General features: G+C 36.9%; 1 protein-coding gene across 2 annotated transcripts in view; it reads right to left on the reverse strand.

The window, feature by feature from the left end:
• exoc6b (exocyst complex component 6B) overlaps window positions 1-23,362 on the reverse strand; it is a 98,844-nt gene extending 75,482 nt beyond the window's left edge. For both annotated transcript variants that reach the window (XM_082158843.1, XM_082158842.1), the window contains exons 1-6: window positions 23,204-23,362; window positions 3,552-3,717; window positions 2,938-2,985; window positions 2,763-2,853; window positions 2,154-2,199; window positions 206-410 (exon numbers count right to left, since the gene is read on the reverse strand). In XM_082158843.1, the coding sequence (XP_082014969.1) occupies window positions 206-410; window positions 2,154-2,199; window positions 2,763-2,853; window positions 2,938-2,985; window positions 3,552-3,717; window positions 23,204-23,292 (645 nt within the window). In that variant the 5' untranslated portion in view covers window positions 23,293-23,362. The remainder of the gene's footprint in view (window positions 1-205; window positions 411-2,153; window positions 2,200-2,762; window positions 2,854-2,937; window positions 2,986-3,551; window positions 3,718-23,203) is intronic.
• Between the last annotated feature and the right edge of the window lie 2,284 nt (window positions 23,363-25,646).

Below are 25,646 nucleotides of genomic sequence, written 5' to 3' on the forward strand. Positions count from 1 at the left end.
AGATAAGATGAAAGGAAAAATGGGGAAAAAGCACATTAAACTACCGAAGAACAAGGCCTTTGTCCTTCCTTCGGAGACCTCACGTTGAAACCCAGCTGTGACCGTCAGGTCAGAGGTGAGCACATGAGGCAGCTGTCAAAGAATAGTTCAGATACACCTCCAGGCATTAAGACACGAGCGCTCTCTCAAACACAAGCACACACACCTGTTTCATGGCAGTCTCTCCGATCTTATCCGAATGCTTGCGGATGCTCTCCAGGAAGTCTTTGAGGTCAGACATGGAGACGTCTCTGATGTGCGTGCGCAGGCGTGGGATATTCTCTGCCATGATGGTGCAGAAACGATATGATCCCGCTTGAGGCAAACAGCTCTCCTCCAACTGTTCCAGAGTTCGTAGAGCTGGATAGTATCTGGGTAGCATACGACAGGGTCAGAAATGATGGATACAGGAAATGTTGCATATATATGCTACTTCAAAAACCTTCCCAGTATTAATGAGCACAAATGCAGGGCTCAACAATACGTTTTTTTTTTTCTGTTGGCCCACTTGAGACAGAAGTTCAGACTCTTCCTTCCGAGTCATAATTTTCCATGGCCTCAAAGCAACAACTTTTTTATTGTGACAAAAAAACAAAACATTTTACATGGAAAAAATTAATAATTAATAAATGAATAATATTATTTATAATTGCTTTTTTTTCCATTTGTATATACATGCATTAAACATTTTGTATTATTTATTTATTAATTTTTTTAAACTGGAGGGCAAATGACAGTCCCGTCAACTGACCCAAAACTCTCAAAGCTCTCCCCAGGACATTCTTATTGTTGAGCCTTGCACATGCAGTGCGTGTTTTAACCTTTGGTTAAAGACTTAAATCTCAGCATGATAACAATTTAACCCAATCAAGATGATCTCAGAGATGAGCTATGCTCATCGCACACACACACGCACACACACTCTTTCTGAATACAGCATCACAGTCACGCAACATTACACAGCAGACCCGACGCCGGGGAGAGAGTCTCTCTTGGCCGACCCTGCCGCTACCTCCAGGCTAATGGCAAAACCAAGCACACGAGAGAGACGGGGAAACACGGAGAGTAGAGATAAATAAAAAACAAAAAAAGTTGCAGGCCCATGCCGAACCACAGGTCACACAGAGGACACGACAAGACAGCAAAAAAAAACGCTTAAAAACGTTTAGAGTGGCAGGTGTTTTCACAATTTTGACTCCCAAATATAATGATCCCATTGTAAGGGAAGCCCCTTTCTAAAATATAAAGGCTGCTATATATTTTTTTTGTATTAAAAAAAATAAGGTTTTAATGCAAAATTCATTCAAATTAAATATTATTAATGTATTGAAGCAAATCATTATAAAAAAATTCTGAAAATATTGATTATTTATTAAGTGTATATCTTTTCTAGCCACTACTAGAGTGATGTTAAATGTATAGACATTTTCCATTCAAATTAAATTTATTAAGTTAAGTTTAACAGTCCTATCATATTTTGTCAAATCTTTTTCAGAAGCTCTTTTACGTCCCCCTGAGGGTAGCGATGTGCTTGTATATAAGAGGTGTTTGCTCATGAGGATAAAGTAGGATAAAATACTGTATCATTTCCACCCAGTTCCCCCTCTCTCCCTCCACCTTCCGGTTAGATGTCTACTGTCCTTGACTATAAAAACAAAGATCCCATAAATAACAAAGTTGCCTGAAAATGTTGAGATTTGGGATGGTTCAATGTATGCAGCTGCTAAAGCTAAGAAAATCCAGTCCAAATGTGTCCTCTGTGTCTCTGACTCCTGACATCTGCCAAATGCTGCTTTGAACATCTCTCAGACATCTGAAAACTCTCTTTCTCTCTGTCTGGTCACAGTCACATCTGGCTGGATGAGATACATACTCCAGTGGTCCAGTGATCAAGGGCCTGTTTAAATCATCAACACCTTGCTCTCTCTTCCCCAGCGGATCCTGTTCTCAAATGTAATTTTTTTTTTTTTTAAGTAAAGGTGTTAAAAGATTGTGGGTACTAAAATGTCCTTGTGCATTTAAGCCCAACCTGAATAAGTTTATCTCTACTGCCACCTAGTGCTCATCTGGTGTTTTTGATGTGCACAAAAAAAGGCATCGAATAAACTTCATACCTTTTAGTCCTCATCTGTTCCTGCAGTTTGGTGTACATCTCCAACACTGCAAGGAAAAAGCACGTGGAATTGTGGGAACAGTGTCAAGAGCACAGCATGTGAGCTTCCCAGCACTTCAAAAACATACACTACAGGTCAAAAGTTTTGGTTGGGTATGATTTTTATACAAACCATTTTATTTATCAAATTTGATTTGATCAAAAATACAGTAAAACATAATATTGTTAAATATTATTTAAAAAAGTTCTCTGTTTTAATATATTTTCAAAAATATATATCAATATATATTCCAATCCTGCAGCCATTACTCCAGTCTTCAGTGTCACACAATCCTTCAGAAATCATTCTAATATGCTGATTTGGTGCTAAGGAAACATTTCTTATTATCACAGTTGGAAACGGTTGTGCTGCTTAATATTATCTAGTAAACCGTGATATTTTTTTCAAGACTCTTTGATTAATAGAAAGTTCAAAATATAATTTGAAATAGATATCCTAAGTAACATTATAAATATATTCACTGTCACTGACCCTAAGCTTTTGAATGTAGTGTCAATACAGCAAATATTTAAACTGTAAAAAGCTCAAACAGAGGCCTGATGTTTCTACCTGGTAAGCAGTGTGTGAGTTTGTCAATGGTGGTGGCGATATTCCTCTGCTGCAGACGGCACTGTCTCAGTTCATCCATTGACGTCAGGAGCTACAGGGGAGGTAACCACTGATTTCAGTCATGCTCGTTAATGTTACATGTTCTGAATCAAAACTAAGCAAACAGGATACACACCCCCTTGCCGTCATTTTGTAGATTCTGATTGGTCTCAGTCACCTGACCCTGAGGAAGATAAGACAACCAATTATCTGAGTGAATAAACAAAGTATATTTGTTGAACAATATAGTCAAGTATATTTTGTATAGCACTTTTCACAATACAGATTGTATCAAAGCAGCTTCACAGTATTCAATTAAAATAATACAACAAGGTTTGTTTCAAGTGGAATTTATTGATTGATAAAATTTAATTAAATATCCCCAAAATCCCCAACTGAGCAAGCCAAAGGCAACAGTGGCAAGGAACCGAAAAACTCCATCAAGTGACCTAATGGTGTCCTAAAACTCCATCAGGTGACCCAATGGAAAAAAAAAACCTTGGGAGAACCCAGGCTCAGTCGGGGGCCAGTTCTCCTCTGGCATTTATGAGCTAGAGGCCGGATTGTAGTTTGAACTGTAAGATTAAAAATATTAAAAATCCAGAGTTATAGGAACTCTGGATTTTCCTGGCATATGACACACAAGTGGTTCAAATTGTTTCAGTTTAAGCCTATAATGCTTCCTCTTCTCTTGTTTCTTCTCTCTGGTTTTATAGGATTTCCTCAAACCCTTATCTCCTCTTTCTGCACCTTGAGTTTCTGGGCTTCCCCGCGCACTTTGAGCAGCTCAGTAATGGAGTCCACAAAGCCCTGGAAGTGATGGTTGCACATCTTCTCAATTTCACGGTCGTGGTTGCGGATCCGCCCCTCCAGTTTCTCCATGAAGAGTCCATGTTCCTGTCCATCATAAACAGACCTTTCAGGAAAACAAGGAGAACATAAAAGAAGTGTCAAAATGGCATTATATAAAAATACATGTAGGCTACATTAGATTGATGCTAAATACAAAATACTATATTACTAAACAGAACAACTGAAAATATTGTCAAAAGATATATTAAGTGCTTCGTTGATCTTTAATTGTTTTGAGCTTATCTAATACAATAAACAGTTTTAAAACTGAGATATCCTTTCTGATAAAGTGAAGGGAATGCAAATGTAATCTCTATAAAACATTCAATCTTTCTCCATTGTTCCTGACACTAGATGTTCACCACTAGGTGGCACTAGAAGATATGAAATAAAACACTCCTCAAAAAGCTCAACAACTTGTAAATGGATATATATTTCTTTTTCATTTGAAATCAAAGCAAATGTCAAACGGCAAGAATTATTTCAAAATAAATGCAATACTTTCCCATCTTCAGCTCTGCAAATACAAAAAAGAAAAACCATTGGAAACGACACACTGAAAATGTCTTTCCAAATGTTTTGTGTTTTATACCTCATAGCAACATTTCATTTTGCGTAAAATTAAGTATGGCATCTACCATACCAACTAATGCACAGAACAAGTGACAATAAAACACAATTCAGTTTGATTTGATTCAATTACATTCTAGTGTTCCACTCAGTAGAGACGGTGACAAAGCAGTTTTACCTCCAGAAAGCAAGCCAATGTGACAATACTTTTTTTGAATATGGAAATCTTAAATTAGTAAGGGAAGCATGTTTGGGGTGAAACCGGACTTGGCAGGGGGAGCCCGTCCTCCACTGACTGACTTAAACATCACACTCTCCTAATAGAGGTCAGATAGTCATCATCATTATGTAAATGAATCCTGTTTAATAGACAGAGAAACAGTGAGGTCTGTCAGGGAAGCATGTGATGTCCTGCTCAGTGAAATACACTAACACAAAGGACACAAACACACCAGCACATGGCTTCACCTGAGCACAGCCTTCCTGTGCCTCAGGAAATGTCCTCTTTCCATTAGCACAGTCTTGACGTCACTGATAGCTTCTTCCACAAACACTCACGGATAGTAAACACCTCAAATCCAGAGCTGCAAGGTGAAAGAAGCACTTCCCAACCTGAAATTAGGATTTTTATCTGTAGTAAGAGGAAGATGCTGGAAGGAAATGTGAGACGTGTACAGGAAAAAGTGAACACTGACAGACAAATGAGCGGACATGCTCAAATTAGTCACGCAATGCCTAATATACTCTACTCAAAATTTTGAGTATTTATAAGGGAACATGTGCACAGATAAATAATTTATCATAAACACATCAACATTCCATAAAAAAAAAAAAGAACTGTCAATATTGATTTCATGATGACTTGATGTTGGAGTCATTGTGCAAGTTTGAATCTCGCTCGAGGTCCTTTCCCGATTCTGTTCCCCTTTTTCCTCCAATTGCTTACACTGTTTTATGAAATAAAAGACAAAAGGGCCAAAACTATTTTTTTTTTAAATGACATTTGGCTGTTAATAAATGTTTAAAAAAAAACAAAAAAAAAAACACATATCTAATTATCATGTAAGTAAGAGCCATCTTCTTCACTAAACTGTGTTGCACAACTCCCTAAGCAAGAGTCACAAAAACAAGCGCAGACATGGAAACAAAAAGCTGAACAAATAGTAAAAAGCACAGCTGCAGTGGTCCATCTGTGTGAGACTCTACAGCATCTGGCTCAAGACTCTCAGTCAAGACTCTTCCTTATGAACAATCAAATTTAAAAAAGGTCAAAATAACATTTGTGTGCATTAAGAATATCTCACTGACTGCATGAATGTAATGATTCTACCCGTTTCGCAGCACAGGCCAACCATGAAGTAATCTTACTTGATTGACTGTCACTTTTGGCTCTCACAGTCACAAGTACTATTTGCAAACAGGCTGATGTTCCCAAAACTGAAATGTGATATCCTCCTTGAGAAAAAATGGTGCCTGATTTCCCAATACTCCCTAGACCTAGCAGATAAAGGATAAGAGAGAGAGAGAGAGAGAGAGAGAGAGAGAGAGAGAGAGAGAGAGAGAGAGAGAGAGAGAGAGAGAGAGAGAGAGAGAGAGAGAGAGAGAGAGAGAGAGAGACAGAGAGATTTTTTTCACCCAAACGTCACACACACACACTAACATTTGAAGAATGTTAATATTTTAATTGAGAATTAATTATGTGACAGGAAGCCTGTGCTCCACATTGCCCTGAACACACTCAGGACCGTTTGCAGAGGCTGTGGATTACAGGTAATAATATTTGCATAAAAAAAATTCTGTTTTGTTTTGCCTGTTAATGTTTTTGGACTCTCAATGTGACGGTAGCCATTGACTTGCATTATATGAATCACCAAGCACAACAGTTTCAGCTAAAAAAAAAAATCTTATTTACTGTTCTACTGAAGAAAAGTCACCTACATCTTGGATGGCCTGAGAGTAAGTAAATTAACAGCAAATTTACATTTTTGGGTGAACTGTTCCTTTAAGTCTGAAGAATGACAACATTGCTTTGAGCAGTGTGTGTGTGTGTGTGTGTGTGTGTGTGTGTGTGTGTGTGTGTGTGTGTGTGTGTGTGTGTGTGTGTGTGTGTGTGTGTGTGTGTGTGTGTGTGTGTGTGTGTGTGTGTGTGTGTGTGTGTGTGTGTGTGTGTGTGTGTGTGTGTGTGAGTGTGAGTGTGAGTGCGTGTGTGTGTGTGTTGTGTTGACCTGTTACACAGCATTCCCATTCAGAACATTTCCTCTGCAAACTGTCGTCACCCTCAACCAACTTAAGGGAAACCTATGCTTATGTGTGCTATGATGTAATATCCTGTTGGCTGAATGAAATGTAGAGATAGCTCAATGGCAGCTGGGAAACAGAATGGATCGGAAATAGAGCAGAGGATCTAAACTTAGAAGCCACACCAAACACATGTTAGCACCTCGCACCAACAATAGCAGCGCACTTTTTCTGTCTATTATGTAATAGCACACCTACCGATCTAAACTTACTGTACCAGGTAGTTCAAAAGTTACAACAAATACATGACAGATAAGGGGTGGCTGATATGACTAGAATATTATGAGTTATTTTATTCCACGATAATGGCATATATCACAATGTATTTTTTCTGCGAGAATAAAGGTTGTTACGTTACCAACAGGGCAAATAAACCGTAAAACAGAACAAAGATACACATAAAATAAATAGTGATATAAGTTTTTTTAGGCAGAATGGGATAAAAAAAATCTGTACTTAGGAAAAAAAAAATACTACAGAAATTGAATAATTTAATCAAATGTAAAATAAAACAGAGTCACGTATTTGTGAACTTTGCAGCAGGAATCTCTTAAGTGAGATTGAGAAATGTAAAGCTTACAGGCTTCCGTACGTCAACGGTTCGATTCTCTTAAAGGGATAGTTCACTTTGAAATAAAATTTTGGTATGTTTTAGCTTACCTCAAGGGCATCCAAGATGTAGGTGTCTTTTTTTCCGCAGTAGTTTCAATTTTGATATTTTTAGGTCAAACCGTTCTTGTCTGTCAGTCATATAATGCAGGTCTATGGGCACCACCTCAAAGAGCATGCACAGAGTCCAAATTAAAACAATTCCCCGTCGTCCAAATTAAACAATTCCCCATCGTAAGTACACATTGATGGCCTAAGACACGAAACGAGCGGTTTGTGTGAGAAAGTATTTATATCGTTTTTACCTCTTATACACAGCCACGTCCAAGTGATCTGAGAGCACGGGCGGGTATAGATATATACAATAGAAGTCGCCTTGGCGACTGCAGTTCATTGGAACGAAACCGTAGCCAAGGCGACATCTAGTGTATATATCTATACCCGCCCGCGCTCTCAGATCACTTGGACGTGGCTGTGTACAAGAGGTAAAAACGATATAAATACTGTTCGTTTTCTCACACAAACCGCTCGTTTCGTGTCTTAGGCCATCAATGTGTACTTACGATGGGGGAATTGTTTAATTTGGACGACGGGGAATTGTTTTAATTTGGACTCTGTGCATGCTCTTTGAGGTGGTGCCCATAGACCTGCATTATATGACTGACAGACAAGAACGGTTTGACCTAAAAATATCAAAATTGAAACTACTGCGGAAAAAAAGACACCTACATCTTGGATGCCCTTGAGGTAAGCTAAAACATACCAAAATTTTATTTCAAAGTGAACTATCCCTTTAAGTCTGCATTCGATGCATCTTCGATATCAAGAACATATTCAGGCACTTTCATGAGTCCTCTGTACTTGTGTAACATTACTTGAGTATTGGAATTGAACTTCCACGGTTGATGATGACGTAGTACAAGAACCCAATGACGCAATATCGCTTAAGAATGCATACTGAGAAACAGCCATAATCTGCTTAACACCACAAAAAAAAAAAAAAAGCACAAACAAAGCGAGCCACACACTTAGGAATCCTTTCATTATAACCAACAAAATGTAAACACAATGTAAATAAGAGATTAATTGTACAATTAAGACAGATCTTTTTATTATAACGGGTTTTTGCTAGAGTGCAGAATTCAGTGAGCTTGCACTTTAGATATTGACAGCCTTAGTGTTATAAAGGGAGGCTCTTCCCTTGATTTCTGTTTATTACTCATTCACAATCTGAATACAAGTTTAGTTTCTGGACTGACAACTGTATTTAAACGGGACAACGCTGGGGGGGTCCGGGACCCCCCATAAGCATCAAGGGACCCCCCATAAGGCCCAAAAAAATTACCTCGGGGGTCCCCTGGTTTTTCATTAAAACTAAAATAATAGAAACATAATTTATTAGGTAATATATATATATTTTTTAATCAAAGTATTGCGCTGCCGCTCCCATTAGAAAGTAATTCAAATTAGATTTGCGTCTGAAAAGACGCTCAAGTGCGCCACACGCTGTTTTCTGAAGGAATTTACAGACTGTTAAATTTATAAACAGATACATTTTATTTATCGTGCCATTTATACGGCAACATTTTTTTTAATTTTTTTTTTTTACCCTTGGGTAGGATTAGGGGTGTGGAGTATGTGCGTATTACACGCCATAAAGTGCGTATCATATGCACGCAAAAACTATTTTTGGCGAATAAATGGTACGAGAAATAAATATCGTGCTATAGATAAGCACTTTCACGAGAGTCTGGCAGAGTGGATCCTCATTTTCACCTCACGATGACGGTAAGATAATATTTCTTTCTTTTATGATTGTTTGGTAATTTACTGATCTGAATAGAATTTCGACATTAGCGCTTGTCCGGGACACGTGCGTGTGTTTTTTAAGGGACAAGTGAAAGAGAATTGTACTTGCCCAACCGGACAAATGCCCTGATTAAAACAATTTTCAATATCAAAAAAATTAAATAAGAAATAACGTACTCGGTTACTAACGTATAACCTCAGTTCCCTGAGAGTAGGGAGAGAGTATAGAGAGTAAAAATTAGGGAAAGAAATGCCCTTTATAAAGCTAAAACATTATTATAAGAAGAGTGTTTTCCAACAGTGATGTAATGAAACATTGACAATTTAAGTTTGAAGGGAGTAAAGCCTCTGTGTTTAGGCAGGAAATGTAATTTTGACAAAAGAAGAACTTTTATTTTAAAATCAATCTTAATTTTAATCAGCCTACTTCAGTGTGATATTTTATCATATTATCATGCTTAACACTGAGAATTTGAATAATTGTAATGTGATGTGATGATGCAGATATCTAAATCAGAGAATATCATAGGTTCGGGAGGTTGGCGGGTGGATTATTTCTTTTTAACAGCAGATTCGGGGGACTCAAAGTGCACCAGATTAATGAATTTATCTTTAAAATGTAAAAAAATTTCTTCAGGGGGGGCATGCCCCCGGACCCCCCTAGAGGTACCGAGCACAACCCACAAAAATACTGTGGGAAACACAGTAGGCTATATGATGATCTACAAAAAATAGACATTTAATTATCTTATTAAAATACATGATCCGGATTTTAGCACCTACGCTTCATTTTGAGCTTTGACACAATTCGAACACTGGGGACAACATTTTTTTAAGTACTTCATTCAACAGTTTTTGCTCTGGAACCAAAATTGGTACAGTGAAATGCAAAATTTTGCTGGTACTGGCTGGTACAGACTACTGAAATGTTGGTACCGTGACAAATCTAGCAACAAAGACAACAGCACAGATCCAATATTTTCACACATCCAATTTTCTCCCAAATGTTCATGTTTACTTAAAGCTGCAGTCGGCAAGATTTTTTTTACCAGAGCTAGGAGCTCCAAAACAACCAAGGAAAGTACCAAGTAACCTAGTACTCCATGGTGTTGATCGATGCTGATGAGACGGGCGCATTCACAGAAAATCTGGTGCACACGCACCGACGAGCACCACGAACTCAATGGGAGGGTGCTCAGTGGTAATGGGGGAGGGGCATGAGAGTTGTAAAAATTCAAAATTGTGGCTAAGTCCCCTCAATCTGCCAGAGTTGCCGACTGCAGCTTTAAAACAGGGTTAGACAGGGGTTTAGGGTTAGACCTGCAGCTATCCCGGTCTCCAATCCTATGACAGATTTAACAACACTAGGCTATAGTGTGTTTGATCTCAGTGGTGATCTCTGGGTCAAAAAATGCAGGTAGTTAAAAAATATAAATAGGAACAAATGCTGAATTGGTTTTTAAATTATCAGAATGTCATCAATAATTAAATTATAGGAATTTAGGATTAATAGATAATTATTAAAGTATAATTTATTGTATAAATGACCTAAAACATGGACTTACTGCAGCACAATAACTGCAATGAGACATCTGAATGCTGCCACATTACAGGCAGTGAAAGCAAACACTGTCCTGGACAAAGTTTAGGTCATGCTTTATTGACTCTGGACCAGATCTTCGTCTGACAGCAAGGGCTGAACTCCATCTGGAGTTTCTAAGGTAACATTAGAAGCTCTAAAAGAGGAAATAGTCTCAGCACAGTACACTGGCTAAACACTGAAACCTGATCACTGTCTAACAGAGGGAAGAGTTTGCAGTCACTGCAGTTCATGACTCTTAAATCACTGCCTCATGTCAATGTACTCAAAAAAAACTTTCATTTGATTAACCTATTATGCTTTATTTAAAGGAAACTATTTGAATTGGAAATTTTCTTAAAGTTAACTAACAAAACACCAAATTATACAATTCAAGCAAGAGTATTCTGAGCATATGAACAACCCATTGTTTGAATGGGAGCAAATATTAGCTGTAAGAAGACAGCAAGGCACAAGAAACTCAAAATCCCTTCTAATTCACCAGAATAAGCACAAAACAAGTTCATGGTGCTGTTCAGCCAAGACAAACTCTGTTGCAGTACGATCGTCAGTGATGGTGGTAACAGATGGTAATTTTACATATATCATGATGGTACTGAATGGTCAGAGCTCAAAAATAAGGATGGCCAGCCGGCCCACAGCCAGGTGAGAGTGTTTCGAGACAATTGATGGAACTGACACTTGGTGCATTGCTACTAAAAATAAAAAAAACACATTCATTGATCTTGTACATCCATTTTTAAGCAGACTTTTGGTTGTCTGTGATATATTCTTCATTGCTGCTGCAAATTCTGCTGCTTTGTCACCAAGATAATGTTATAGTTGGCTAACAGAGATGAGGTAATACAATTTGCAAAAATTCCTTGTGACAGTAAAAGCATCAGTAAGAAGCTTTTCTCGTGCACCAAATCAGCACATTTCTGAAGGATCATGTGACACTGAAGACTGAAGTAATGATGCTGAAAATTCAGCTTTGCATCACAGGAATGATTTACATTGTAAAATATATTAACGCAGAAAACATTTATTTTAAGTTGTAATAATATTTCACAATATTACGGTTTTAAAGTATTTTTGTTTAAATAAAACGATATTGCTAAAGACCCTTAGTTCAAGCAACAGCACAAATAAGAGAGAACAGACGCATAGAAACATGCTAAACCAGACGTTTGTACCAGTAACAGCATGGTACAGAAAAACCTGAGGTCTTGTGGGAGGTGACAGAGACTGGGAGTGAAAGAAGCAGTCTAGAAACTGTAAATTCCTCTGTGGGAATAAAGGCAGCAAGAGTGAGGGCAGAGACGGGCCACGGTGCAACAGCTGGACACTAAGAGACAAATAAACCCCTCATACTGAGACAGACTGATAAATGATCTGTGTAACAGTGCAAGCCAGAAGTAAAGCACTGAGCAACACAGAATGTTGCCCAACGTCTAATTCAAACATTACAGATTTCGCAAGTTCATCTTGCTCACAACAGAGCTCAAAATGTCAATCTTAAATTCTCAAAAAAATAATCTGATTAGAGAGCATCTTTGTTCAAACATTACCAATGCAAAGGCACATTAATGTCAGAATAGAGACTGAAATTAAACGTGCACCAAGAAACTTTCATCTAAATATATGGCATATGTGTAAAATGTTGTACACTAAAATGACACTCACCTCTTCTGTGTCATATCAATGACACAGGAATGGATGTTTTATTGGGGTGGTTGCCCTCATGGGGGTAGTAGTAGCCTAGTTTGGTTGTGGGTCACAAAAATGCCAGTGAAAAGAACATTTCTAAAATAGCACTACTAAAATTTCTAAAAGACCACAGATGGATTGAGCGAAACTAACTTGGTGCACATGTAATTAATTTGCCTGTACAGGCCATTACATTTCTTAAAGTTAGGCCTAAATCAACTAAATAAAACAACAACAGGCAATTTGATTATCTTTGATACAGAGGAAGCCATTAAGAGCTTATCACAGAACTAATCTAGTAAACCACCAGAGAAAAGGAAAAAATAATTTCAAACACTTCCCTGCTAATACCACACAAAAAGCGTAAGAACACCCTTCAACCAAAAGCATATCAGAGTTTTACCGTTGGGCCTGTAAGTAATCGTGTGTGTGTGTGTGTGTGTGTGTGTGTGTGTGTGTGTGTGTAGTGACTCAGCTGGGTGTGGACCTGGCTGCACCTTTGTGGTGAGTTGGTCTCTGCTTCTCTGCTGAGGTTGATGGCTGCAAAAACATCACACATAGGAAGTAAATGCAGAAAACTCCGCTCTGCATAGCTGTACCTGATTGTTGCTTCTGTTATTAAAACTGAACAGAATAAAGCAAAACTGCAAATTATAATACTACAAGTCAAAGAAATGTCTCATGTGGCTACAGATCAGTTATAAAAAAAACATGTTGTAATACAAACAGAATTGAAAGAAAACCTGAAGTTATAATAGAAACTAGAGAAAATATATTGCATTAAAAGGCATAGTTCACCCAAAAATGAAAATTCTGTCATCATACTCGCACTCAATTTGTTCCAAACCTGTATGAATTCCATTACTCTGTTGAACGCAAAAGAAGATATTCTGAAGAATGTTGGTAACCAGACAGTTGATGGGCCCCATTGACTTCCATAGTAGCTATAAAAATAAATACTATGGAAGTCATTGGGGTCCATCAACTGTTTGGTAACCCATATTGTTCAAAATATATATGTTTGTGTTCAGCAGAAGAAAGAAATTCATACAGGTTTGGAACAACTTGAAGGTGAGTAAATGATGACAGAATTACAATTTTCGGGTTAACTATCCCTTTAAGGGTTTTCATAACTTAAGGGTTTCTTGCAACCACCTGCAGACATCTCTCTCAATCCTGGCGCCGTGAAGGTGGAGGTCCGCAAGTAATTTCCTTCATCATTAAGTGTATTGTTTGCAGGTTAACTGTGTGATTGCAGCTCTGTTGTAAAGGTCATAAGTTGCCGATCTAAAGATTCCCCACTGTTCAGAAAGTACATGGAACAAAACGGAGAAGGTGGTGGTTTGTGGAATGATTGCCCACCTCCAACTGCGCCCACTGTGCAGGCTTTTGTGCTTCCAGGTTAAATTTCTGACTATGGCAACAAATCTCTATTATATTACTTTTGTTCTAAATCACGAACCGCCTGTATTAAACTTTCATGCTCACCATTGAGTTATGCACATTAATGATATCTCAACCAGTGTTAATTTCGTTGACGAATAATTTTCGTCATTATTTTCGTCAACGACATTTTTTCACAGACGAAAACGAGACGATAACTAAATAAAAACTAGTTTTGAATGACAAAAACTATGACGAAAATCTATTGACATTTTCGTCAACGAATAAAAACTAGACGAAAATGTTAGATAGTGACGATTTGGGAAGCGATCCAGTCTGATGTCCTGCATTTGTGGTAGATGCGCACAATTGTACTGTAACGTGATCTACCCAGCGGCACACGAGTTGGCATGCGCTGCATGTCTCATAAAACGTTAAAACATGTAACGTTAAACGTCTGGGAGAATGAGTAGAGCAGACATGAAGATCTGAATAAGAGTGACGACGCAAAAAAAGAGCTATTCGGTACGGTTTTCTGTGCGCACACACCCGACCCGAAGCGTGCAGCCATTCACATAGACACCTATACAGCGCGCGAGTACAGAATTGAGCTTTCTTTCGTGTCTGAATGGACAAATACACACACATATTATGTCTAAATGTCCGTTTTGGAGAGTATTCACGTAAATGATGTCGGTTATGTCTTAAACAGTTGTGAGTGTATCTATGTGCATCAGTGCATTGGATCCGCATGTCATTGGACATGATCCGATGTCTTAAAGTGACAGTGGGTAATAAACCTAATGCGGTCTGTGTCCTTAATATTGATCAAGCAACAAAAGAAAAAGAGGAAAGCATTCACTGCTCGTTAATAGCTTTAATAAGGATTAATTATATTTAATTCATTTAAATATGTCTGCTTGAAAGAATAAAGAATGATGTATGCAAGTAGTTATAAAGAATTCATATATCATTCATTGAAAAAAAGACTGTCTTCTACTTTAGGAAAAGTGGTTTTATTTAATTTTAAGATATTTTTTAAGTTACAGTAGTTAAATCTGTATCTGTATCGCAAGTTCAAACTTTAAAATCATTCATATTAGCAGGTTAATGTTTTCTCCGGGAGTATATGGGTTTGGACATTTTTGAGAAATTCTAAATAAATGCATTTAAATTGAAACCCATTATATTTTAGTCGACTAAATCTACTGTAGATTTAGTCGACTAAAATCTTATTGTATTTCGTCGACTAAAACTAGACTAAAACTAAAACAATTCAGATGACTAAAATACGACTAAAACTAAATGGCATTTTAGTCAAAAGACTATGACTAAAACTAAATCAAAATTTGCTGTCAAAATTAACACTGATCTCAACTCATGTGGCTTTTTAAAGAGAGGTACGCTTTTACTGTTGTAAACAATATACGACTGACTATTTATTTTATTTTTTTCTTGGTGGATAATAGACCAACAAAGTCAGACCCAGGTCATGTCTAGAGACCAGACCAGTCTGCTTGACTTAGGGACCACAGAACGTGTTTTTGCGGTTAAAAAAGTTTGATGCAGGTCAGTGGAATGAAAAAAATGCAAGCACTCTTGAGACATGTTTTTTAAAAGTTGAACTTCTTTTAACTTGATCACCACATTTTTAGAACGGCGTGTCATGTGCAAGTTCCTGTTAAATATGCGAGAAGCGAGCGCAATGCTCAAAATGGTCCGTCTAATGCATGTTTGCACAGAAAAACAATGGAAAAGCAGCACAGTATTCCACAGCATTCTGGACTACACTCAAATTAGTCACTAAAGCAACCTAGCAATTCATAGAAAATGTGAAAGCCTAGATCATTACATTGTTTCATATGTAATCGAACACTTTGAATCGATTTACTGGAAATTATTTTGCAATATTTGAATTGCTTTTAATGCAAATGGAAATCCTATGAAACACTGATACAGTTCTTTGCCTCTGTTCTTTAAATAATCAATCCTTCAGTAATGATCCTAAATAACTGGCTCAAGCACTCTGAAGTGTTTGTTCGAAATTCCTCAGGTGGATGCAGAGAGAGCCCAAAATATTTACAACATTCCTCTTGACATAATTGGAACAAAGAACCGTGTTTCCAAAGCTGCAGTCCTCTCTTCCTTTTTGAAGCAGTAATCACTCTACAGGGGTCAAGACAACAACTGCCCACACAAGAGACCAGGAGATCAAGGACATTGAAGACAGACAGCTTTCTTCACAAAACGTATAAACCGAAAAAGAAGAGAGATTGGATGAGACAGACAGACAGAGAGAAAGAGTGATAGCTGAGAAGTTATTTGCAAGAACAAGCAGTCAAGTGTCTAGCATTCAAGTCACTGTGGCCCAGCATGTGACAAGAAACCTAACTATTCGTTCTTGGTACTCCAAGATGTACACATACACACACTTAGTAATTAATGTCTAATAATCAAGACTGAATTTTTGTTCTTTAGACTTTCTTACATTTGAGCTCTAAGGGCCTCGCCCTGTAGTTTAATACTGTTGTCATCACTCCTTTTATGAATGATTAATGATTTACAGTTGGGATAGGCATGAGTACGGATTTATGAACATTCAGTAACAATACACAAAATTGTCCTAAAAGGGACTTTTTGGAGATATTTAATTTTGTGATTGGTTACAGCATTATTTTCAGCTGTGCAACCCAGTCTGATTCATTTGCTACCATTGGTTGTCCAATTCACCAGGTGTGTGAACTCACATCCTTGTTGTAGTCTATAGGCTACTTAGCCAAGGACATAACCATGTCTTGAAGAATGGGGGGACCAAAGGTTTTCGTTCTTTGTTTTGGGGGGGTATATTGGTCTTTTAATTTAAAGATATTAAATAATTAAAAGAATGATTAAAAGGAATAAAGGAATTTAAAGGAATAAAGAAAACGAAAATAGAACGGTAAAAAGTTCTGATCTAATTGTAGCCTAGTTGTGAAGTAATTAATTGAAACTATTTTTATTTAAACATATTTATTTAGAAATATGCACACATTTGCTCTTATTTTTATGTCTATTCTGTCAAAGACATGGATCATGTAAATTATAGCATATTCTGCAAAATTCCATAAAAAAACCAAGTTAAATTGTTTGCATCACTGTATATTACTGAGGGTTGGAATTCACACGTCTCCAGTGAACAATATTCCCCGCCTTCTTTGACCTGATTGGCCAATGGTCATTATTTTGACATTGACGAGCGCTGTTAGACCTCTGAGGCAGGCCAGCTTAAAAATATAACTTTTTAAACTCTCATCCTAACAACAAACAGTAGTGAGTTTAAGAATATCAAATATTGGGGGGGACAATTTGGTTATTTGAGGGTGACTCCCCTCAATGCCTTTAGTGGTTACGGCCCTGTATTTAGCACCAATTGTTACAGAAAACATAAAGTACTTTAGTTACTAAACTAGGAATTATCGTTTATGCCGTATTATTGCCGTTTATGTATTTCAGATCAATTTTCCATGAAGACATGAAAAAAAAAAAAAATAGTTAAAGGCTCTGTAACCACAACAAATTCAGCTGTATAACTACATAGCAGTTTACTTAGCCAGACCACTGAAATGGTTAAGCAGGTCTCTTCCTAAAAGCTTATGCACTTCTCCGCCATCTGATACTGTGGTGTAGCAACAGATCTTCTGTATTGAGACGTATACAAGTTAAACAGATCATTGGGTAAAGTCTAGGATGAGGACTTGCTTCTGTTCATCGTTTGATGAATAGAATGAACTGGAATAGGATGGAGGCAGATATGAATGTGAGCTTGCAGTCGATTGCAACGAAGGGCCGTGATTTAGTGGACTGAATGATTGGAGTGCTGTATACATCACCAGAGAGAAGTCTGACAATCTACCAGAAGATCAAGTTATCAAATTTCCATTAAAAAAATTACAAGCTTATGTGATAGATTTTTTTAAATTAATCATAACTAACATTTTCAAATCAAAATCATTTATATGCTTTTGGAACCTAAATGTTTCCAAACACTTTGGTCAAAGTCAGTCCATGTGTATCACTCTGAATCATCTCCTAATATAACAAAAGGGGAAATTAAACTAGACAGATATCTAAATAAAAAAACTCATGATTTTTGAGTAATCAAGAAATCCAGAGTTTGTTTCTGCCTAGTAACAGGAGGGTTTGCTGGATTATACATATGAAGAACCAATCATATTGTAGGAAAATTATGTAATGTATCATGTCACCTTTGCCATGCTCCTATTCTATAAAAACTGTTGTATTCTTTTTGCTGGTGGGATTCTCTCTGAAATTTGTCTGAGATCCTCCGGCCGTGATTAAAACATAAGGCATTGTCTGGAGTCTGTCTGGCTACTGCTGCGCAGCAGGTTAGTGGAACACTAGAGACCTTATTCCCAAGTGCTAGTGTTCGTGGGGGTCACGACGTTGACCGACTCAGCCGACGTCGATTAGGAGACGCGCTAGAGGATAAATATTATTGAAGAGGTCCTGAGTGGATCCAGGTTAAACTTAAGTCAGGTGCGTAGGGAAAAATCTGCCACACTTACAAAAAAACAATCATATGAATGGATAAATCGTTGTTCACAACAAGATCGATTAAATGCATTTAGAAAATTGATTTCCATTTCATGCTCACATTAAAACTTCTAGATAGCTTGGGAAGGATGAGCAGACCAAGGAAAGGCAGACTGATTTTTTTTTCTTCTTCTTCTATGCGTGAATTATGCTACAGGGCTTAACCATTGGAATGTCATCACAAGTCCTGGCGTGTATATGATTATGAAATAGCCAATCACTTCTTCTATGGAGCGATAAAAACGACTTGCAGAGCACACTACATTACATACTTCAGTGGCATGTATCATAAAGCGATTTAAATTACTAGCCATAGCCAGTCCATTTAGAGACTGACTGAAATAATCAAGTAATTATAGTTTGAGTTGGGCGGGAGTGGAAGCAGTACAGTCTGGGGAAACTGACTCACTAAGACAGATCAGCCCAGGCTGTCTCAGCGTTCACTCTCTCTCATACAACACACAATTTCAGATCTAGGGCCCCAGAAGTCTTGCTAGAAGCATCTTCATATAAAGCCAAACATAGTTATCTCACACTCTTAAGAGTCAGCTCTTCTCATTTAAATACTTTGTGATTACAAGCTTATGCGATTGTGCACATTGCAAAGAAAACATGTTCTATGAGACATCACATGGATACAATATAACACAGACAGCCCATGGTACAAATTCTGATGCCAACCGACGCTGTATCTACCAACAAAACACACACTGTTCATGTGAAAGCAAGACACATTCGCTGACAGCTGTGCCAAAAAAAGCAGAAAATTCAGTCTTTAGAAAGAGGTACTAATTTAGACATATGAGGATGTTAAACCTGCTTACGTCAACAGAATAAAAGGTAAAGCTCTATCAACTGCATCTGAGCTTAAGTGAGAAGCATTTAAAAATGGCAACAAAACGAGCTCAAACAGGCATCTAAATTGAGGAGAGAAGAAAAAAAAGACAGAGGAGATAGTGTTTCGGAGCCAGGAAGTCAATCTCAGCCAACCATTAAAAAAAAATGTTGCCATTGATTAGCTTGTTTACATTTTATTGAGCCTTGTCTCATAATGTGTTGTACCATCCATTAAAAGCACATCAGAAAGTGAGAAGCCTTCCACTGTCCTTAAATTAGCACTTTAAGGAAACATCTAGAAGAACATGCAGTCCATTAGATCTGCATAGTCAATTAGCTGGCAAAAGTCAGGGACCCATGCTTTTACTACACAACTTGACCTTACAATACGATAAATGGGAAGTCGCTGAATTACTTGAAGTCCTTCTAATGTGCAGTACAACAGTGCAGGAGAGATATGAGTTGTATATGTTGGATTAACATGGATTAAAAAAAGACCTGGGCCCAGTTGTTTAAAAGTAATCTGATCAGATTTCGGCTATTGGATTCATTCAATCCTGAAAATGGGTTGATAAAAATAAAAAAATAAAGATTCTGAAATCGGATTAGATCACAATCTAATTTATGTTTTGGTCTGGATCAAACCCTTCAGTACGTGTTGTTTAAAACTTTTTAGTAGGATTGGGATAACTTTGGTCCAAAAATATCAGGATTATCCTGATCCCAGCAGAAGGGGTGGATTCAGGGTGGATTTCAGGAACAAAGTGTAATTAATCTTTAAAATTGGTCAAATAATACAATGAATCATGTAGTAGGCCTATAAATATTTATATATATTTTGCACTTAATTTTTGTTTAACCTTTACAGTGATAAAGTAGTACACATTAGGTTCCCTATTACGTATTTCAATACAGAACAGAAAAACAGATTTTGTCCCAATAAAATAAAAATCAAGATGAAAAAAACTTCAGCAGTTTTTAACACTGTATATTAATTACAATTACACAATCAGAGATGAACCAGTAAAAATACGGCATATTTAATTGCATGTATATTTGTGTTGAAACAATTATCTTTCAATGCTTTTGCGTTCCCTCACAAGTGTTTTTTGTCAAAAAAAAAATGTCCCTTGCCATCTCATATTTTTCCATCACAGTGTCCCTTTAGGGTAGGGGTCTGACTGTTTAAAGGAATTTTAAAATGAAAGGGGATGTTTGCATTGTTTTATTATGCCATTCTCTTCAAATAAAAACACTTAAAGTCACCCCACATTAACTTTTCTAACTGTTGACCTTACATAGCTAGTAGCCAACATTGTGATCTGTGAAGATCCCATTTAGAGAACTGGTAATCCAGATTTGGTAATCTGAAAAAGTGTGTATCTGGTTCTGGGTGATCCAATCCAATTTTGCATTAAAAAAACAACACAAAAGTAAGATGGATTTTTTTTTTTTTTACTCTTTACATTTTTCCCTGCTAGAAAATTTCCACGCAATATGAAATATCCAGCAAAGACAGTGTTTGGTTTTGCAATTGGATTGGATCATAGGGTCGGCGGCATCACTGTGTACAATTCATCCACGCATGTTTCATCTTTTTTTTTTTTTTTTTTTTAGCTTGTAATCTTTAATCAAAAGGACATAAACCAGGTGAAACAACAGACTTCTCTCTGGTGGCGAATTTAGTTCGCTTAACTTTTTCATACAAGCGAATGCAAACTCGCATTCAGATAGGCTTCCATCCAATAGCCAATGGATAGAACCTTACATTTTCTTTTTCGATAACCCATTTAACACTAGCCTGGCTCCGCCATCCTACGTACTTCCGCTCAATTTTCATTTTCCTTCATTACGTCGTCTGGGTTCGTGGTATATTCTTGGGTTTTCTCCGGTCAATTTTTTGCCGGTCCAATCAGCGAACAGAACGATGACGTTGATGTTGTGCACTAGTTTGAGTTGTAGGGTTACGTCATGACCAAACGTTAGCTATTGGTTGTGGCCATAGACAGTATATGGGTTGTGGCAGATCCAATAGTTTTAAACTTCAACAGAGTACCCGCCTTCAAGGAAGTTAACGCTTGTCAATGGAGAGTGGCCAGACTCTGTACAAATGAAATGTACGAGAGTCTGGTAGGACCAGGCTAATTTAACACACACATATACATCAAAATATGAAAGAAAATATATTTTGCTACTTGCATTACATTGTGATTTTAATCATAAAAATGTCATTTTTATTAAGCTTATCATGCCCATGCACTAAACACATTTTACACCACAAAAAAAAAAAAAAAAAAAAAGCTACATTTCTCTGTTTTTCTTTAGTTGGCCAGCAAACATTAGCTCTACTGTCTTGTTCTGTACTTGCAATATATAATAAAGAATAGGGGGGTAACGATAACCCTCATATCACGATTCGGTACATATCACGAAACTAAACTCACAATACGATTTTATTGCGATACTCCAAGAAATATGATAAAAGGTTAACAAAAAATGAACTGTTGATTAAAATGCTAAATTTGGTATTACATTGGGGTGTAAATGAACAGGCTTGGACTTGGTGCTGGAAACCCAAAGCACAGGACAATAGAGACACCAGTATAACAATATTCATGATTCTGAAGCTGAAAATACAGAATTACTGTAAACGAATATGCTTGCACTCTTTCACTGACTAGATATATTTAAAATAATGTATAGGCCACTTTTTACTTGTAACATAAGACATTTGGCTTTATCAGGACCCATTGAATTATTATACATTATATTCAACATTATATATAGCAGTTTAATGTAGTACTGACACTAAACTCTGAAAACTCCTCAGTTCTCACACTTTGTCACTATCCACGATACATAATGTTGCATTTTTGTATTGCGATATATTGTGACACAAAATATATTGTTACACCCCTAATAAAGAACACAGCTCCTTATGTTTTTAGGTGCACTGTCTTATGGGGCTGATGTAAAAGAACCACATACAATGACCAATGTTATAACTAAACATGAAAATATGACCAAGGCCATGAATTCAGGCTGTGCTCGTAATGTCACCTCATTCTGTAAATGAAAGTCCCACCAGAGGGTGTGAGAATATGTCATTATCAATGTGTCCCACACACCACCCTGCTAGCACCAAAATTAGCATCACACAGTTCCACTATCTAAACAACATGTAAAACACAAACTGGTCGCCAAGTAACAGGAAATGGATTCAATTAGTGAACTGGTGCTTGACTTGTATCAACATAGTTGACATGCAGGTTAACTATCAGGAAAGTAAGTGGAAAAGGCACCCTTAAATTTACTGTCCACATTATGCTCTCTACATTCTGTGTACTTGCTCAAGAATCAAGACATCCACCATAGACAGTATTAAGTCATAATATGCTGCTGTCATATTGGTAGGCAAGACTAAAAAATAACTGAATGAGATTAAATATACGCAATTAAAGATAAACTAAAGCTGAACCAACTAATCTAACATACTTCAGGATTGTTGATTTCATTTACCTCTCATAACACATACTTTTCTCAAATGTCAACCACTTCTGACAGAGAAATGCTGACCTTTAACTGAAATCTGTGGTTTGCAAATTTAGCTCAAGCTGGTTAAAAAGTTGAAACTCCACAAGAAATAACTATGTTAATTTGGTTCATTCTTCATATGCGACTTTTAACTAATTTCTCCCATAACTATGTCCATTAAAAACAAATATGCAACTAAGCTCTGACGCAGAAATACAAGAAAAGGTAAAATGATCCCATTTAAATGGAAAACAAAATGCCAATGTTTTGAGGAGAAGTTAAAAGCCTGGGTTACTTCCTTAAATACAATGGACAGCAACAACAGAACATAGTGTAAACGTTTCGTTTGGTCTGTTTTCAAATAAAGAGCATTATGCATTATTCTCCAATATCCGCCTGCTCTCTCCGGGACTCCTGCAGGGAGCGTGTGAGAGGAATACTAACTAAAACTTTCTCTAAACCGCTACTGAGCACCTTCTTTCCCAGCCTGACAACTTGAATGGAAGATTTCCTGGCAAGTCTCTAAAGTGAAAAGTTGAAGGAACAAGGAGAACAGGCTCTCCGGGCACCTTTGAACCCAAATGTCACATTAGCCCGGGAGCCTCCTGTGCGGTTAATGGAGACTTACCGGAGCGTTGGTCCAATGCAGTTAGTGTCTGTGCTCTCAATCTCACGCAGGATTCGCTCGTGCTCTGCCGCTGTCTCAGCGCTCGCCATCTTCCATATCCTCGCGACGCGCTCGAGAAAAAACACACACAGCGCCCAGAGTCAGAGGGGGGAGAATACTGGAGCTTTTACTTCCGGTATTACTGTTCAACTGTTAATTAATTTCAAAACAAGTTTTTTATTAAACAAACAAATAAAAAACATCGTGTCTGTAATACCTTAATGAGGACATATGGAGGAGACATTTAATTTAATTTAAAAAGTGTTTTTTTTTATATACAATAATGAACTTTTTTAACTTGTCTCAGTTAAAGAAAAATACAGCCAGAAATGTATATATTATATTAATATATATACAATTAATAGGTGAATATATTATACTATATGAGAATTTAGATGCTGCTAATTATTGCAACTCTGTAGCACTGTAAAAGTTCAGCATCAACTAAAACTGTATTGCAAGACAGCGACATCTAATGCTTCTTCGTGTACAAAACAAACCAGCTTTCACTTATAAGTGCCAGCATTGTGTTAATGGGTATTAATAGTGTTTAAACATGACATGGTAATAATTCGGGCATTAAAATATAAAGATTAAAAATAAGATACTTATTGCAATTGCATCATTATCACAGCCTCTATCGTAAAAGCACATATTTGTATCATTAGGCTTTCATATAAATCATATATTTTCGGTTATCAGTCTTTGTGGCTGTCATTAATTTATGAATAATGATCGATGTCCATAGCAACACTCTATAACTGACCACTCAGCTGCGAAACAAACTAAAAAAATTATGTAAAAAAAATAATAAATAAAAAAAACTCATCAGTATGTATGTCATGTATTACTTTATTTGGTAAATAGCCATGTACTGAGTGAGGTAATGCAAAAACAGAGTAATCAGGAGGATTTCTCGGCGACGTCATCACTGCATGCGCACGCAACCAGGAGGCAGAAAAGACCCGCAGCCTTCGTACCAGAGTAACGTTAAAGGGTTTAGGGTAGGCTAGTAGCATAGTGGTGGTGTTGTCGCTAAGTCAAAATGCTAATTATCATGTTAGACTAAGTTAGTAATGTAACAGCCAATGTTAGCAGTGCAGCATCTATAGAGCCCGAATTTGCTTTTATATAAGTTAACCTTGTTTACGTTACCTACTTTACGACCTGCAACATTTCATGACTTCACACATGTACGTGGCGATAATATTAAAAAACTTACTCTCAGCAAAGGTGAGATCTTGCCGGATCCCTACGCAATACATGACGATCTTTGGATTGTGGATGACAAGTGGCCAGCAATTGTATGGCCTGATATATATAATTATAATTTATTTTATTCGAAATCCATGTATACACTACTGTTCAAAAGTTTGGGGTTGGTAAGATTTTTATGTTTTTGAAAGCAGTCTCTTGTGCTAAAAAATAATGTAAAACAGGAATATTATGAAATATTATTGGAACATACATTTTAAAATGCATTCAAAAGGAAAACGTGTAATTTATCAAAGCTGAATTTTCAGCATCATTACTCCAGTCTTCAGTGTCACATGATCCTTCACAAATCATTCTAATATGATGATTTGATGCTCAAGAAACATTTCTGATAATTATCAATGTTGAAAACAGTTTTGCTGCTTCTTATTTTTGTGACATATTTTATTTAGGATTCTTTGATGAATAGAAAATTCAAAAGAACAGCATTTATTTGAATGTTTTCTTGTAGTATACTACACACTTGGTATACTAAATGTCAAATTTGCGATCTAAATAGCTGTTTGAAAAAATAAACATGTATTTTTTTCACTGTTCATAACTGGTTGAGCAGTTAAACTCTATATGTGCTCATGACAGCACATAATCCACCGTCAAATCTTTGATTTACAGTAAGTAACGTTATATGTGTGCAGTCATGAAATGTTGCAGGTCGTAAAGTAACGTAAACAAGGTTAACTTATAAAAGCAAATTCGGCTCTAGATGCTGCACTGCTAACATTGACTATTACATTACTAACTTAGTCTAACATGATAATTCATACATGCATCACAGTATGTCCGGATTTTGATTCGTAAACAGTTGGACTTTTTACATAATGTTATATTAATATGAAACACAAACAAACAGATCCAACTCTGAAGTTGCAGTTTATTATTGAGTCAACAAAAAATTACAAACAATGCGAAATCTACGTTAATTACAATGTCCTTTTATTCTTTTATTACAGAACTCGGCATAACAGATAGCGTTTTTTTGCCTCCTGGATGCGCGCGCATCCGGTATTGTTTGTATACAAGAAACCCTAATGATTCTTCAAATCATGTAAGTTAAGGGTACATGATTTTAAAACATGATTCTGATTTATTTCTCCATAGCTAAAACTTTTTCATTAAACAATAGCAATAC

This window comes from Leuciscus leuciscus (assembly GCF_965113295.1).
Source record: "Leuciscus leuciscus genome assembly, chromosome: 2".
Taxonomy (NCBI): Eukaryota; Metazoa; Chordata; class Actinopteri; order Cypriniformes; family Leuciscidae; genus Leuciscus; species Leuciscus leuciscus.